This window comes from Phascolarctos cinereus, unplaced genomic scaffold (assembly GCF_003287225.1).
Source record: "Phascolarctos cinereus isolate Bilbo 61053 unplaced genomic scaffold, phaCin_HiC Scaffold_7;HRSCAF=346, whole genome shotgun sequence".
Taxonomy (NCBI): domain Eukaryota; kingdom Metazoa; phylum Chordata; class Mammalia; order Diprotodontia; family Phascolarctidae; genus Phascolarctos; species Phascolarctos cinereus.
In genome coordinates, this window is record NW_027556180.1 from 196,320,383 (window position 1) to 196,339,179 (window position 18,797).

The following is an 18,797-nucleotide window of genomic DNA, read 5'->3' on the forward strand; positions in this document are numbered from 1 at the left end:
TACTTTCTTTGGGAATGGGTTTAAGAGAGAACATACATATGTATGTAGAAGAGTATAAAAGAAAATATAGAGGGTGCAAGCCAAGATGGAGGAGTAAAAGCAGTGACTTGCTTGAGCTCTCCCCCAAATCCCTCACCCTATAAAAAATGGTTCTAAACAAATTCTAAAGCAGCAGAACCCACAAAAAGACAGAGTGAAATACATTTAGAGCCCAAGCAGCCTGGATGGTTGATCAGAAAGGTATATCACACTGAGCGGGTAGAGGAGCACAGTTTGACATAGGTACTCAGGCAAGGTAGGCCTCAGCGACCCTGGAGCAGGCCTCGGAGGACTGAATCACAGGCAGCTGTGGAAGTTTCCAGACTTCTCAGCCCATGAACACCAAAGACAACTTAGAAGGTCAGTGGGAAAAGTTTGTGTCTACAGTGAGAGAGAGAAGCTCAGTCCTAGCCCCAGTTCCCAAGCTGGCCCTGGGATAGCGGCTGCTTCCAGAGCTTCAGGCCCACAGACTGAAAAGGGAATCAAGTGGCTGATTAGAGGGGGATTGCAGAGATCTCTCTGCTAGCGCAGGATTCTTTTGCTTTGCCCATGCTTGGATCTGGGTTGCAGTTCTGAGTAGTGGTCCTGGGGCTGGGAGGAGCACTGGCATAGTGAAGCTTGTAGTGGCAGTAGAGAGGAAATCTTTCTCACAGTTCCAAGACAGAAAAGAATGCTTTTGGTCACTCATAGACCAGAGCACAGACCAGGAAAGGAGTAAATACCTTGCCCTTGATCATAGCACCTTGGAAGAACTAAAAATTTACAGGTCCCTAGAAGTATCTCTGAAAACAGCTGCACAAAACCCCTGAAGCTTGGAACAGAACAATCTCCATACTGGAAGCAGACCCCTACCTTAACAAAGAGTTTCTAACTCAACTAATTGGCTGAGATCATGAGCAAGCAGCGCAAAAAGAGTCAGACCATAGAATCTTACTTTGGTGACAAAGAACATCAAAACATACAACCAGAAGACAACAAAGTCAAAGCTCCTACATCCAAAGTCTCCAAGAAAAATATGAATTGGTCCCAGGCCATGGAAGATCTCAAAAAAGATTTTGAGAAGCAAGTAAGAGAAGTCAAGGAAAAACTGGGAAGAAAAATGAGAGTGATGCAAGAAAATCACAAAAAACAAGACAACAGATTGCTAAAGGAGACCCCCTAAAAAAAATACTGAAGAAAATAACATCTTAAAAAATAGACTAACCCAAATGGCAAAAGAGGTCTAAAAAGCCAATGAGGAGAAGAATGCCTTCAAAAGTAGAATTGGCCAAATGGAAAAGGAAGTCCAAAAGCTTACTGAAGAAAATACTTCCTTGGATTTATGGGAATGGGAGTAGAGAGGAAAGATCCTTGGAGGTAGGTTGGCTAAGTAAAAAATAGAGAGTCAGGAATAGGAAACAAGAGATATTCACAAACATAAAAACAAAGATCAGGAGTAGAATTTGTTTGGGAAAGCACATATATGTTTATATGTATATATGTATGTAGCTATAGAGAAATATATCCATACTCAATTGCAGACTGGGTGAGGGGGAAGAACAAAGTAAAAAAAAAGGCACAGCAGAGAACAAAAGAAAACTGACAAGGAAGGAAAGAAAAGATGGACAGCTTTCAATACAACATGTAATATTTATCATACAGGCTTTCTTGAAATGAAAATTTATCGTTACATATTTTGAATCCTCTTATGTTCTACTATGCACTTTTTTCTCTTTTCTTACTTTGTAATTAAGTTCCAATATTTAAGTTTATGATTTTTTTTCTTTTTTCTGTATTTGTGTCTAAAATAAAATTCAATTAAAAAAAAACAAGAAGAGAAGTAGGGAGGGATACTGGGGGAAAAGTTAGTCATATAAAAGAAAATTTTAAAAAATAAATCAATAAAAATTATTTTTAAAAAAGACAGCTCAAGTACTATCTTTTAGATTAAGCCTTTCTTGATTCCCCTCTCACACCCACTATCAGCCATTCTTAGTGGCTTGACTCACTAACTACCCTGAAGTTAATTGCCTGATACTTGTTTTAATGTATTCTATATATCTTTATTCAGTGTGTCTATATCTATCTTTTAAAATCTAACTATCTACTTATTTATCTGTTGTCTCTCCAACAGAATAGAATGTCAGCTCCTGAGAGCATGGACTGTTTAATATTTTTTTCTGTATCCTGAGTGCCTAGGACAGTGCCTCAGATACATTTAATGAATATTTTGTTAAGAACAGGACCACTGAAACTGACAAAATAAAAGAGCATTAAAACATCAATATGTAGGACTCTATTTTTTAAGCTCCATGATATTAATGATAAACCTAAAAATAAATAATTAGGCAGTTAATACCCTTCAACTCACCACTCTTCCATGCAATTCTGAAATCAACCCACTGTCCATTTGTAGTGTCTGCACTAAAATGTATATACTGCTATATTAACTAGTGGATTGATCTTCCAATTGCATATCTTAATCCTGACAGTAGACATTTCCATTCATTTAGTTTTTCATGTATGGGTTGTTATGTTTATAATTTTTGAGTACTATGGATCTCATTAAAGAGTCCCTTGATGCATTAATACAATATCATCAGCAAATGTAGACATTTGGAGGGCCTCATAATAGGAAATCCTTTTTTGATTTCTACCCTGTACAAGACAGAGGCATGAAAGTGATAAAGACCTTTGGTAAGCAGACAGATCCCCGCTTCATATCTACCACATCTACCATGCACATAAACAGAAAGTTGTTAAATAAAGTGTATTCATTGTGGTTTCCTTTATCAAGGAAGCATGCATAAATTTAATATGTGCATGACAGAGTCCTGGTTGAATCAAAGTCCTTTAGGTCCTTCAAGTATCTTTACAACCTAACTTTTGAGGCTTATTTCACACCATTTTCTTTCATCTATTCTACATTCCAGTCAGTTGGATTGCTGCAGAATTTCCAGTCTTGTTCTAGACTCTCCCTTTTCTATGAATTCATAACAGCCCTCCCTAATGCCTAGCCAAGCACCCTCCACAACTCACTCTGTTGAAAACTTTTTTTCCCCTATAGCTACCCATCTTGATCCCAAGATTAGTTACTACCCCCTCCATGAAACTTCTCCTTATCTACCCTCTCAGACTCGCTGGAAGAGTATTGCTAACCCATGTCAATCTTGTTTTTATCTATGATACAGCTGATTTTTTATTACTTTAATTTCTTTCTAAAAGCATGACATCTTCTAAAATTAGACATTCATTATTTATACACAGACACAGATATTTGTGTGCTTCGATAGAAAACTGTCATCTAAAAATGATGATGCCAGTATTTATTGAAGATTATCTTTTTGGCAGAAATAAAGTGACTAAAATCATGTCAAGAGATCTAGGGAGCTAAGGCTCAGAGGGCAACACATACATATGATCTCAACATGGCTCTAGAAAAGCTGGAGAATTTATTTACCTTTGCTCCTGACAAGGTCTTACAGAATATAGCCATGTAGACCTACAACTGCCAGAAGTGCTCAGGAATGCATTTCTTAAATCTAATTCACTGTCTAGTGACTATGCATGCATTTTTCACTATTTGGATATATCTCCCTTAGTTTTCTGTTTGAATCTTGGAGATGACTTCTATTACCCTTCTAGTCACATACTCTGTACTGTTAACTCAGAGCAAAAGTGTGTAAATATTTCTATACATCTTTGATGGGCTTTTCCCCCAGTGGAAAATGGACTTGCGATGCAAGTCAGAAAAAGTACGCACAAAACATTTAAGGCCTTAGAATAATTATCATTAGACTTCATTGACATCAGATCCTGATAAACTGAAAAGACCAAAAAAGGAATAATGCAAATGCTGTTTGAAAAGAATACCATTTCCATTAAATCATAAGGCTCCTGGCCCTTGGAGTATATTTTTTGACACTTTTATTTTTGTTGTTGCAAATACACACCAGTGATCTTGCCTGATATATCCATTAGAACAACAATCATGTAATCATAGAGGTTTAAACTGAATAGGAACCTTGACAAGTCCATTCTCTCTGTGTGTCTCTCCCTGTCTCTTCTCTCTCTCTCTCTGTCCCTCTGTCTCTGACTTTCTCTGCCATCTCTCTCTGTCTTTATCTGTCTCTGTCTGTCTCTCTCTGTCTCTGACTTTCTCTACCATCTCTCTCTGTCTCTCTTTCTCTCTCTCTGTCTATCTTTATCTCTCCACCTCTCTCTCACTTCATAGGATCATAAATTTGTTTCTAGATGGAACTGAGATGTCATCTAGTCCAACCCTCTCATATTACAGATAAAGAACTCATCATGTTAAAGAGAGGTTATAAGTGACTCGCAAAAGGTCACATAGCACTAAGTGGCAAAGCTAGCATTCAAATCAAAATCTTTTGATTTCAAATGCAACACTGCACTGTACCAGGGCCATACTTAAGCTATCCCAGCCAGATAAGCATTCAATTTTATTTTTTTTTAAATAACACTAAAGAAGATTCCATTATATCTGACAATAAATCATCCTAATGTTTACTGATCCTCCTCGTTAAGATTATATTTGCTTCTAGAATCAACATCTTCCACAGGCAACATACAGGCATAACCAGGCAACATCCTCCACATAAGAATTCTGCATACATTATACATAATGTTACATTAGCCATCTCTCAGCTGGAAAGCTACTTTAAACATTCTGATTAGGTTCCATCATCCAATTTTTAATTATCTCTATGTTTCCCCTATGAATTCTCTAAAAGTTTTCTACATTCCTCTTTAGTGGCAGAGGTTAGTATTAGGCCATTATTATCAGAACTTTCTAGATATATAACTTGTGGTAGGCAGTATAAAATGCATCATCAAATCTCTTAAAGTGAATAGCTCTCTGAGAGATATTTAAATTTAGCATTCAAATATTGTAATTGCAATTACTTCCTTAGCTCCAAAGTAAGGCAAAATAAGAATATGAGGCAGTACATTGATAGTTTAAAATTGGTGTGGTTTTGGTTGGGTTGGATAGTTCTAAAACATTCAGTCAATAAGTAATGTTCTGGATCAGTTCCATTAGGCATGTTTATTGGATTAAAATATTCAAAAGATTTCCTATAGAAATAAATATGCAAGGAATACATCATAAAATTCATATGTACTTTTTCATAACCATCATCAACTTTCATATTTAAGGATTTTAGTATTTTATCAATTCTTTCACTGCAAATTTCTGCTCTAGATCCCATTCTTGGAAAAATAAAGGTCGCAACTATGAATATTCATGACTTCAGTTTCCCATTCATCTAGCCTGTTTTAATCTACAAAAGTTTCCCTTTATTGTTATAATTCCATTTCATCCCTATTCAATTCAATAAGAATTTATTAATGAGAGAGGCATTGTGATAAGCACTTGAGGACACAAGATGAAAAATGACACAGTCTGCTTTTAAGCAGTTTACTCTTGAGTAAGGAAAATGAGACATGTATGTGCAAATAAATGTAATGCTTTGATACTTCATGAATCTAATAGTCTTACGGTGTGAGTACACCCTCAACCAGCACAGATTATGATGCTTGCATGTTGTGATGGCCAAAGAATTCATAATCACACTACAGACTACATATAGTAGCTTGGTGGACTTGTACCCAAAGTCTTTCCAGCATGGTAATTAAGCTCAAAAATTGTTTTCTGTTTTCTGTTGGCAAAATCCAAAGAAACCAAAGCCACCTTTACAACACAATGAGACAATGGAATAAAACTTCAGCAGGTTTATGTGGGGAAAATGAGGATTGGGGAGAGATGGTAGCTGGGTGGGCCATGAAGAAAGAGTAGGATTACAGTATAGAAAAGGACACTTACATAAAAGAACGTAATTGCTTGAGGAAATAAGCTTTAGCAATTATCTAGCTCATATCAAAACATTTCATAAATATAATTATCTATAAAAATATAAGTGAAATTTCAAATCATGCCTCGATGAATAATTCTACCAGTTATTTAAGCAATAGCCCTTTCTGGGTAGAATAAAAATGAATATTCTATTCTTTGGGTTGGTTCACCTCAAATGAAATTTGAACATGAATCTATACTAGCTCTGTGTGGCCCAGAAAATGTGCAAAATCTGAAAATCCTCATATAATTTGGGAGATATTTGATCATCTCAGGACAATAGTAATACTAATAATGATCATATTAATAATAATAACCACAGCAAATGGCATTTGAGGTTTTTAAAGCAATCTTTACTATTATCCCATTTTACATAAGACTGAGGTTGAAAGAAATTAAGTGACTTGCCCACAGTCACTCAACTAGTGTCTGAGAGAGGATTCAAACTCATTTCTTCTTGATTCCACGTCTACTTCTCTATGAATGGCACCACTAATAATGCTTTCTTCTGAGAATTCTTTATGTAGCTATCATCTAAAAAACGTTTGCTAATGGTCTGAAGATACAATTCATGAAGAGTCAGCAGAAATAGAAATACATTCTAATTTATCTCTAGCCTTTTTAAATTCATAGCTCTTTAACTTGATAATAGGTGACAATATGGTTCTCTTTTTGGCATGAGTGCCCTAAATAGGAAGTGTCTAAAAAACAATGATTTGTACACTGGAACATGATATGTCATTTAGACAATGTTTTCATTTTTTTCTTTACTGGGGGATGCAGGCATCCCAGAAATATGGGGGAAAGGGAATGAATAACCTGACTGTTGCTAAAATAACATAAGAAAAATAAATCTGTGTCTTTCTAGATGAAAATGGAATCTTGAGCAATGAACAGCTTGTGTTTACAAAGAAAAAAATCACATAATGAATGACTGCCCTTGCTCTTGGTTCATAATTAAAAGTAGTGGAAGAAGGGGAAGCTGTAAAAGAAAAATAGTTTGCATTTCAGAAGTTAGAAACTTCATTAAAAAATCTTGAAAAATTACTTGAAAAATTCATTAAAAGTGTCTTGGATGTGAGCCACTACATGGCTAACACTAGATAACGGAAAGGCAATAAAAATCAATAAGAATATCATTACATTTCACTGAAGAAAACTGTCTATTCAAGTCTCCTTAAGGTTGAGTGTAGGTCAGGTTTATTAAATATCTTTATTCATAATCTGGGAGACATATATTCAGTTCTACTCTTTCCATAATATATATTACATCACACTCAGAGAAAATATAGTGTGCTATGTTAAACTAAGGAGCAGCTTGGTACAATGGAAAAAGTGTTTAGGTTTGGAGACAAAGTAGTAGGATCCAAATCCATGCTCTTATCCATAATACCTGTTTGATTTTAGGCAGATCATCTATCCTATCTAGATCCCAGTTGCTTAATTTGTAAAATGAAAAGGTTGGACGAGATTCCCACTAACTTTCCTTCCAGTTCTAAATTTACGATCTTGTGAAGCTCAGAAAAGTCTCTCTTTTGCACCACCTCTAGTCTTTACTACCCCTGCCCAACACCTCTTTGCTCTTCTTTAAATTGGCTTTTAGATTCTTCATTTGCACCAACACATGAAGGAATGATGAAGAACATAAACCATCATTCGTCTAAGAGGTCTCTGTAAATTTAATAAGGATCAAATTCTCAAACTAAAGAGATGTAACTTTAAAGAAAGTGGATAGTACAGAGGGCAAAGAGTCTTCCCAGAAAACCATTATTATTTTGCCACCACATTAGGCTGATTGCACACAAGTAGTGCGAAACATACGAGGCAACATGGTAGAATGAAACAATCTGCGGACTTGGGTCCACAAAAGCTCCGTATCTGAGTACTGTCTTTGAAACTTACTGATTGTGTGACCATGAACAGTTGATTTAATTTCTTTGGGCTATAGCTTTTAATCTTTAAAATGAGATGACAGTATGATATAAATACAAAAATAATAAAAATATAAATGAGTATGAATAATATGATGCTAACTAATGACAACATAAATATTAAAGTGCTATGTTAATATATGAGCTAAGTGGTGCAGTGGATAAAGTGCCAGGTCTGAAGTTAGGAAGACTCGTTTTCCTAAATTCAAATCTGGCCTCAGATACTTACTAGTTGTGTGAGCCTGGGCAAGTCACTTAACTGTTTGCCTCAGTTTCTTCATTTGTAAAATTAGCTGGAGAAGGAAATAGTAAACCACTCTAGTATCTTTGCCAAGAAAACTCCAAAAGAGATCACAAAGAGTCAGACACAACTGAAAACGACTGAACAACATTATCATAATCAGAGTGCCTGTATCCCAGCATTATATTGGAAAAAATGTGTACAAAATTCTAGGCATATTTTATCTGTTTTAGCAGCATAGTTTCTAACCATCTTGGCAGGGACTTGATCTTATTTACCATCTTTCTCTTTCCCTCTGCACCTCATATGCTTAATAAATGTTCAGCAAATGAACCTTGAAAAAGTTGTGCTTGTCTCAAATAAGTATCAGCGGCTTGCCTTTCGACTGCCTTTTGGGAGCTTTTTTCATCCCTAGTCAGGCCTTCATTTGGGCCCCTCTTTCTGGGATTATAGACAGTCAATGTCAAGCATTACCTGATAGCATTATATGAATGTGCTGAGGGAAATCTTATTTTCTAAGTGTACATCAGGGTGCCTTCTTGCCATTTACAATTTCCCTTTACCCTCAATGTAAGTAAACCATTGATGTTTTATACATACATACATACATACATACATACATGTATGTGATATGAATATATAGCATATATGTGCATGCCATTCAATCAATTCATTATATAGTCCTATTGCCCACTGCTAGTTTCATATAAAACAGAAATTATTAGGTGAAAGAAAATAGAATCCATTTCTCTAACTATTCCTATGGTCATTGGAAGATAAATTCTCACACCCTCCCATAAAGTCATGGAGAAATCTTCTCCAGGTTTTTATAACAAATCTGATATCTCAAACATAGATCAACTAATCAAGCCAATATTTATTTTTTCATATACAATGACAAGGCATGATACTATGCAAGACAAAATTCAAAGTTAGACATCATAGAAAGAAAAATTTGGAGCTGGAAGAGACCTCAGAAGATATCTAATCTAACCCTCTCATTTTACATTTAAGGAAACTGATGTTCAAGGAGCCTGAGTGACTTGCCCATGGTCACAAAGATCAGTAGTGTCAAAGGTGGGATTTGAACATGGATCCTCTAATTCTTTGCACTGTAGTACATTACCTGACAAAGCATGGGTACTCTGCCTTATAAAAAGATAGGAAGAAAGACAGGAAGGAACGAAGAAATGGAGGGAAGAAAAAAATATATACTTGATTTTCTTCCTTGTATCATAGAGCAGGGAAAAAAGGAAATTATTCATGGCTAATTTTACTCTCAGTTTTATCTAAAATCTAGGTTTCTTGAGAGATTTCCTTCTTTGATGTAAGCCAAAGAGGCACTGGGAAAGCACGTCTCAGCAAATTGTTAAGGAAGGGATGTTTGTGATGGTTGCAAGAACAGTCAAGAGAATTCCGTCAGATCTGGTCCTTACGCTCATAGCCAATAGGATCAATGGATCAATAGGAATAGCAACCTCTTCACAAACTCATGCAATCCATCTTAACCCTCCTTCCTATCCTACTGTTCTCAATCTCAGTAGAGACAATTCATCCTAGTCATATTTGTCTTGGAAAAGTTCAGTGAAAGTCACATAGTCAATAGGAAACTGAAACCTGCCCAACTATGTTACAGGTTAACACATTAGAGACTGGAGTGATGAGATTAACAAATGCACATGTAATAATGAAAACAACTTGTCAGAGAATATGTAATTGGAGAACCAGTGATGGGTTTGATGAACTGCCTATCCAAGTTGCAAAAAAAATTAAGAGGAGTACATAGTAGTTTAAAAAATGGAAAGTTTCTTCAGATTTTGAAAATTAATTTCTAATGCATCAGAAACTATTATGTCCAGTATCAAATATAAAATCCCATTTCACTTTCAAAGCCCTTCACAACCTGACCCCTACCTACCTTTCTAGTCTTCTTATACTTTAATCCTTCCCTCTAGCATCAAGTGATACCACTGACCTCTTTGCTAGTCTTTGCACAAAACACTCCATAGGTTGTCATTAGCTGTCCCTCATGCCTGAAATATTTTCCTATCTTACCTCTGCCTCCTGGGTAATTCTTCAAGTCTCAACTAAAAATCTCATCTCCTTCTAAAAGCCTTTTCTGTGTGTGTGTGTATACGGGTGTGCATGTGTATCTTTTAATCTTCCGTATGCATAGTTATTTGCAAGGAGCTATTTTTGTCTTTTTTTGAATTCTCAATACTTAACATACTGCCCAGAACATTGTAAGCACAGAACAAGTGCTTGCTGACTGTTGATGTATAGGAAAAGTAAGCTCAAGAAAACATAGACCCAGAGGATGATCTACCAACTTGATTTATCTTTTCAATCCCTTTGAGCTGTGATTCCAAGTTCACAAAATTAAAAACTGACATTATGTGAAGAAGTGTTTGTTCTCTTTAGTTTTTTTCTAAGTGTTGGTTATAAAGTTCATTGACCTCTTTCATATGATATAGCGGATAGAGTACCAGGCCTACAGTCAGACTCATTCTCCTGAGTTCAAATTTGGCCTCAGGCACTTACCAGTTGTGTGACTTTGAGCAAATCACTTAACTGTTTGCCTCAGTTTCCTCATCTATAAAAATGAGCTGGAGAAGGAAATGGCTACTCCAGTACCTTTGCCAAGAAAACCTCAAATGGGGTTATGAAGAGTCAGACACGACTGAAATGACTCAATGGCAAGTACCCTCAGGGCTGGTGTTAGAAAAGAGAAGGGAAAGAAAAGAAAGTGGAGAAGATAGAAAAGGAAGTATGGGCAGAAATGGAGAGGCAAAGGACAGCAGAGAAGATGAGATTAGAAAACAAATTCACTCCTTCTCAAATGTGTTTTCTGTCCCTTTTTAGGACAGTAGACTGTGTTATACAAACATTGTGTTTACATATAATGAATAAGGTCTCCATTTGCTGAAATGAATACAGAAGTCACAAGAAAAGGAGAATCTAACAATTGCTGAATGTTTAACATATTGTATCCATTATCACCTCTGAATAACCTGTAGAAAACACTTGGTACAGAATCATATGAAGATAGAAGGGTTTTCAATACTATATAACTATAAGCCATCTAGAAATTCCAGCAAGGCACTAGAAATTCAAAGTGTCAGATTATTTGTATAAAGGAATGACAGCAAACATTATCTTTTTAAAATCATATCACCACAAGCTTGCTCACAACACAAATTCCTCAAGGAATAAAAGAATTCTTCTGGAGGGAAGGGTGTAGATATTTAAAAATAAATTGGCATAGTTTAATACATACATATGGAACATATGGTGAGAGAGAAGTACTCCACAATATTCTTTTAAATTGTTTTTTTTCCCCCTTACACACTTCCTAGCTAGAAGGGAAAAAAAAAACTGTCTTACCTGAATCAAACCCAAAACTTGGCACAATATCCACTGTTCCATGAAAGGCTCCAGCCCATGCTGAGGTAGCAGTGGTGACAGTAGTAGGATCTGTCTTTGTAATGTCACACTGAGGAGCAGGAATCCTGGCTGTACGAACTGATGGCATCAGAAAAGAGCCATACCGAGGATCCAAATGGGAGCTGGCAGAAGGGTGGTGATGGTGGCGGTGGTGCATGTGTGGGTGGGGATGATGGTGATGCATGTACACATCATGCATGTGTGTGTATGATGAGCTCACCTGAGATGTCAGTGGATAGTGCCAGGACTCTGACACGGAAGGGGGTGGGGGAGGGGCAGTCTGATGCAAATTGTGTCCTGGCCAGGGACCAGGATCAGCTGCTGCAAAGGTGCCTGGTGCAGTGACTGAGAAGTCAGGGTGAACTCCACTTAAACAGGGCCGAGGTGGGGGCTGGTAAGAGCTGGTCCAAAATGAAGTCGGGAAACTACTCCTCTGGCTTGAAAGAGTTGAGCTGTCTGAGAACCAGGGGGAAAAAAGTATACATAAGTTTCAGTTTTTGGATAGACCTACCTTGACTTCTCCAATAATACATTTTTTAATATTCTTAAAACTTATTTATTTATTATTTTTAACATTTGTTCAATAATATTTTGTAAGTAGATATTAGTGTGCACTCCTTCCCTTTGCATTTATGGGTGGAGTAACATTAAAGATATCTGAGGGCTCTAAAGCCAATGCTATTTGCAGATTCAAATAGTTGTATTGTTTTTCCTTCTCTGGACCTGTGACTTTTGCCATCATGTTATAAGATGAGGTGTATAAATCCTGCAGTTGAAATATTATTTATATCCTCTTAGGTACTCTCTGCTGCCACAAGGTGAGCTATGGTACTTAGGTCATTGTCTTGTGCCTTGAATACTTTAATGCACACGCATGCACGCACACACACACACACACACACACACACACACACACACACACACACGATAATTATTTATTCAAATAGCTTAACATTTTTCTCTAAATTGGGTCTTTGATTTTAACTATGTATGAAGCTACCAGTTAGGAACTTCCTCTCCAAGTAAAGATCAGGAACTTCATAATCTTAGAACAGTGGTTCTCAATTTTGCCTACAGCAGTAGAATTCTTCCATTCCAATAAAACTTTAATAGAACTCTTACACTAAAATCTTTTAAAATGATTATTTTAATACCTATTAACAGACAGCATAAGGGAAGACGAAGAAAAAGAAGAATTGGGGGAAGGAGGAGGAGAAGGAAGGAGGGGGGGAGGAAAAGAAGGAAAGAGGGGGAGGGAAGAAGAGGAGGGGGAGGAGGAGAAGGAGGGGAATTTGGAGTTTGTTTGGTTTCCCAGTAGGACACTTTGAAAAACACTAACCTTAGGAGTATTGCCTGAGAACACTAAGAGGTTATAGGGTCACAGATCCAGTGTGTTTCGGAGGAAGGAATTGAACCCCAAGATTTCTGATTCCTAGGCCAGCAATATCCACTACACCATGCTGTCTCTCAAACTTCAAAGTTATAGGTTAAATGAATATATACAATCGACTGATTATATCCGTTTTCAAACAATAAGACTATAGTAGGTTCAAGAATCAATTTTCAACAAAAATATTCTTTTCTATCAGGTAAATGGTGTAATACAGAGGAAAGAGAACTGGACTGTCTTCCAGGAAAGGGATACCTTGACTTTTCTGAGCTATTTCCTTCATCTATAAAATGTGAAGGTGGCGTTGAGCTAGATATTCTTTAAGACCCTCTCTGCCTTTAATAGGGGTAGGGAACCTGCAGCCACAAGGCCACATGTGGCCTTGATCCACATCTAATCTAAGCTTTACAGAATACATCCTTTTATTAAGGGGTTTGTTCTGTGAAGTCTGGATTCAGTCAAGGGACTGCACCTGAGGACCCAGAGGGCCACATGTAGCCTCGAGGATGCAGGGTCCTCACTCCTGATTAAGTGGACTAGTGGCCAGGGTAATGTGTGGATGATAACAAAATTCAAGATCATCATCCTTACTAGAACAGTAAAGAACTTACTAGAACAGTAAAGCATTCTCACACTTCAGTGTCCCCATCAAAGTACTGAATTACACCTCCACATTGGGCAAGAAAGGACTATCTGAAATGGAATCATTTGAACCTCTATTATTTCTACATTTTCAAAGCTACATTTCTAGGATGTAGGTTTCTGACCTCAAGGAAATTTATGCAACTGGTACCATTAATCAGACACATTACATACATTATTTGACTAAAAGAATTAGTCTAGGACAGTAGATCTCAAACTTTTTCATCCCCTGACTTCCCTAAGGGCTTCTTTGTTTCTCTACCCAACTCTCCCTAAGTTAGGCCTACACCTTAAAAAGAAAAAAAAATGTTATTTTCATTCATCACGTAGACAAATGTGCATCATTTCACAATTCTAGTCTCTTCTCTCCTCTCAGCATTGCTATACATTTTAAAAGGTATGCTTGGATTTGAAAGGCTTCAAGAAACAACTGAAATTACCTCTGTTTATGGGCAGAGTCTTCAGAGTCAATAAACACATTAAATTGCTACTATCAATCCATTAATCAATAAGTCTTTATTAAGCATGTCCTATGTGATGAGCATAATGCTAGGTGGCAGGCTTACAAATAAAATTCATGAAACAATCTCCAGTCACATTATATTCTAATGGGAGACACCAAAGATATATAAATAGCTGTAGATGATATAGATATAAACATAGATGATAGAGCTATATAAAAATATATACAAAATAAATTTCAAAAAGACTATACAAAGTAGTTCAAGGTAGTTTGAAAGAAAGGACAGTAGCCCTTGAGGGTTTTACAAAAGACTTTAAGGGCTGCATCTTAAAGGAAAAGAGGTATTCCCTGAGATAGAGGTGAGAAGGTAGTGCTATCCCAGATATGAGGTAGGCAATGCAAAGATCTAGAAACTGACTACAGGCAGGAGACTTTCAGTCAATAAAATTTGTGTTAAAATTACACCTCTCACATGTGCTAGCTATATGATGATAAGCAAGTTAACTTAATTTCTCCATGCCTCAGTTTCTCTATCTGAAATTGGGATAATCCTGCCTATTATACTTATTCACAGAGTTGTGAAATAATAGATATAGTCTTTTCAAACATTCAAATGCTACAAAAATGCTAGTTTTTATTATCATTATGTGTAAAACACTATTCTAAGAGCTGGGGGAAAAATAAACACTAAATCAAACAGTAACCTTCCAGGAGCTTCTATTTTTCCATGTGAATTTGTTAAATTGAGTGCACACTGCTTGGGAAAATCTCAAGTTAAAAATTAAGCTTGTACTGTAGGTATGAAGAACACCATTAGTATACAGAATTTAACATCAGATGCATTCAAGTTGAGGATAACCAGAGCATACAATTCTACACAATTATTTTCACTTTCTCCCCTATTTTGTGATTCTGTCACAAAAATGGCATATATTATGTTTGAGAAGGCAACCTGTGTCCAATATGAAATAGAGTTGAAATACAAATTTACTCTGAGCTCCTTCAAAGCAACAACTACTTGTGGGCAGTCTTTCTATTCCCAGTGTTTAGTACAGTGCCTGACAGTTTAATGTTTAATAAATGCTTGTTGCCTTGAAGGATCTATTGGAGAGGTGGGATTTGAGCTGAGTTTTTGAAGGAAGTCAGAGAAGCTAAGAGGATAGAGCGATGAAAGCTTTTCCAAGTATATAATTCCTCTTAATGCTACTGCCTTCTGTTTGTTAATTATCTCCAATTTATCCTGTATATATTTTGTTTGTACATAGTTATTTATATAGTCCCACCTCCTTTAGACTGTGAGCTCCTTGGGAGCAGGGACTATTTATGGCAAGCTTTTGTTTCCCTAGCCTAGCACTTAGCACAGTGCCTGGCACACAGTAGGCATTTAATAAACGCTTGTTGACTGAAATTTGCTTCTAAATGCCAATTACAGATCGCTTCTGGTATATCTATAGTATGTTATAGATTTTTGGTCTGATGCTTCTCAAAATGAAACATAGGACTACCAAGGACTTTATAGGAATTGCTAGGTATTCATATGCTAGGTATTCATAAAGATTTGAGCTATAAATCTTAAAGGAGTGCTTAGTACCTAAATAGCATTTATGAGTTATGAACTATTTAAACCTTAAATTTGATAATGTCCTATAGGTCTGTATACATATACATGTGTTCATACATATATAACATGTGTACATATATATATGCACGTGCATGTGTACATAATAAATATACATGCATATGTATGTACAAGTGTACGTATACCTCCCTCATATACACAAATTTATATAGACATACATATTATATATTTCATAAAAACCCAATATTAAGTAAAACAAACAGACAATATATATTATTTTGTGTGTTTTCCATATATGTCTACCTTGATTTTTAGGTTCTACGTATATGGAAGTAGGCTTACTTTTTGGTTTAAGATTTAACATGGTGGATATGCATTTGAAAAGTAAGCACAGAGAGGCCTCACTTTGAGAGACAGTGTTAACCTAAAACCTCTTCATCCTCTTTATTCTTTAGATATTACAGTTTGATTACTGAACATAATGACATTAAGAATAGAAATCTATTTTTTTTTAAATCATTCTGTGAAGATAGAACCAACCTGAAAAGTGCCTCAGGGAAATATGAAATTAAAAGTAATTTAAAGTTTGCACAGTCAATATGTCTCTTGAGCCTAATATAAAGTTGTAGAAGTACATGCGATCTTTTTTTCAAAACGGTGACGCATTTTATAACCAAAAAAAAAAAATCTTGGAAAACAAATCTATTTAAGAACAAGTCCATGCTTCAGAACCATTATTTGTGATTCTGTTTGCTTAAGAAAATATATAAATTATAGTGATACAAAGAAACAGATGGAGTACTTTGTTTCTTGCCTGGGAATCACTGTGCTTATTTCATATGTATGTAAATATTTTTATTACATGCATTTTGCTTATATGCTCTTAATCACAGCCACATTTGATGGAAGAAAAATGTTAGCCCAAAAGGGCATAAAATAAGTTATTTCTGTACAAAATTACTTTCCATTTTAGAGATGGCATTTCAAGGCTTGTTAATATAGACACTCCACTAAGGCTTTGCCCTTAATGTTACTCAAATATTTAGAAACCTTTAATGTTCTGTAATGCCATTTTGAATGTCATGTTTTTGTTTGGTTTGCATTTGGACAAAAGAACACTTTTAGTTTTTCACAAAACTATCTCTGTGAACTTAGATAAGTTATTTAGGCTTTCTGGAGCTTTCGCAGTTTTCTAATCTTCAAAATGAGAGATTTGTGCTAAGTGATTTCTAAATAGGGATAATAACTAGGTCCACTTTGGCTCTAAAGAAAATTTTAAAATGATAAGTTTGATACTAACCACCCTCACTACAAAGCTCATCTAGTCATTTCAGTGTCATATTTATTACAGAAATCCATTTGAGATATGACAGGAAGCTGATATGGAATAACAGTCAGGGTGCTAATTTCATGGCTACTGAGGAACTTCTTAGCTTAACCCTTAGCACTTCCTTAAAAAAAAAAAGGCCAAATTTACTCTGAATTGCAATGACGATTTTTGAAAGCAGATGTTTTAACAGAAGAAACAGCTCTAAAAATATAAAGTTCCCACCAGTTAAGAATTCTAGCCCAAAGCATAGAAGGGATCCAAGATCTAGCCAAAGTTTCTACTATAAATATAATTCTTAAGAATCTCAGAAATAAGGGGCAGTGAGGTGGTGCAGTGGATAGAGTACTGGCCCTGGAGTCAGTAGGATCTGAGTTCAAATCCAGACTCGGACACAAAAAACTCACTAGCTGTGTGACTCTGGGCAAGTCACTTAACCCCAATTGCCTATATTAAAAAAAAAAAGAATCTCAGAAATATTAATTTGCCTCAATACTTTGATCAGTCTATATTCTCACTGCATTGAGGCCTCTTGTCACTGATGCAAATTTCGACAACTCCCTACTTTCACAGCCTTGGTGATTCTTATCTAAGTATTTCTCTGTATCCACTACAAAGGACCTGCCCAATATCCGGAGGCCTTCTTCAAGTTCTTTCAGTATGTTATGGGAACTGGTGGATAGAATTTTGGTGGTCTGTTGAGCCCTACTCTGGACACATAACTGACCTACCCCTATTGTATCCTGAATATCTCCAGAGGAAAGACACTACTTGCATGCAAGTCATCAATGCTAATATGCTGTAGGCTACTTGTGCATATCCACCAAGAACATACTGGAATTTACCATTCTAGTTCTTCTGACATCTGTGATTTAAAGTGACATAGCATCAATATGAGGATATTTGTGTTTAAAAAAAGAAGAAGAGGAAGAAGAAGAATTTTTGCTGCAGTAAGTAGCTTGGGATCATTGAAAACTGTGAAGTTTCTCAGATGAGATTCAACCTTGTCTCCTTCTAGGAAATTCTAGACACTAATGGGCTGCCTACCTAATTGCAAATCCAAATCTAGAATTTGCATTGTTGCATCTTTCAAACAAATGTCTTGTTTCAATCACTTTGGTTTTCTGATATATACATATATATATATATATATATATATTATATATATATATATATATATATATATATATGCATATATATATATATGCATATATATATATATATGCATATATATATATAATATGCATATATATATATATACATATATATATATATTTTTAGGTTGATTTCAGAACTTAATTCATCAAGTGAAATATCATCAGATGTCATTGGAGAACCATGACATTCATAAGGAATCCTTCTGTGTGGAGACTATAAAACATATTCCATGATGCTAATGAAATTCTTGAGTTTTAAGCTTTCTTTCACATCAATACTGAATCTGTTGAGTTGAACAGTTATCTCTTTGGTTTTATTTGTCAAAGAAACTTGTCTGATTTTAAAATGTACCTTTTAAATACCCTGCTTGATGACAGTTTTACCATATTGAAACTTTTTAGGCAAGTTCTTCCTAATGCCGAAAATTAGTTGCCAACACTTCATTTTAATCCTATTACTTCATGATTGCTCTCTAGTGAAGATTATTTTCTGGAACAATGGTGAAATCATTTGTACTTTAGCCTTCCCTAGAATTCAGGCTTCTTTACAATCATTGCCTATGAAGGTCTCTTTCTCTTTATTGTATACTGAGTGTTTTTAAAATTCAAAGTGTAACCCCCTAAAAGACTATTGCAAGTAGAGGGTGATAACTGATGTCTTTACTCCTCAAATTCACTAAAAGGAGTGTTAGCCTGGTCTCACACGTATTCAAGTGTTCCTGGGTAAATC

General features: G+C 35.8%; 1 protein-coding gene across 2 annotated transcripts in view; it reads right to left on the reverse strand.

Annotated features, from left to right (window-relative positions):
• The window catches only part of VGLL3 (vestigial like family member 3), a 63,242-nt gene that overhangs the window by 23,614 nt on the left and 20,831 nt on the right, over window positions 1-18,797 (reverse strand). For both annotated transcript variants that reach the window (XM_020970713.2, XM_020970714.2), the window contains exon 3: window positions 11,450-11,965. In XM_020970713.2, coding sequence (XP_020826372.1) covers window positions 11,450-11,965 — 516 coding nt within the window. The remainder of the gene's footprint in view (window positions 1-11,449; window positions 11,966-18,797) is intronic.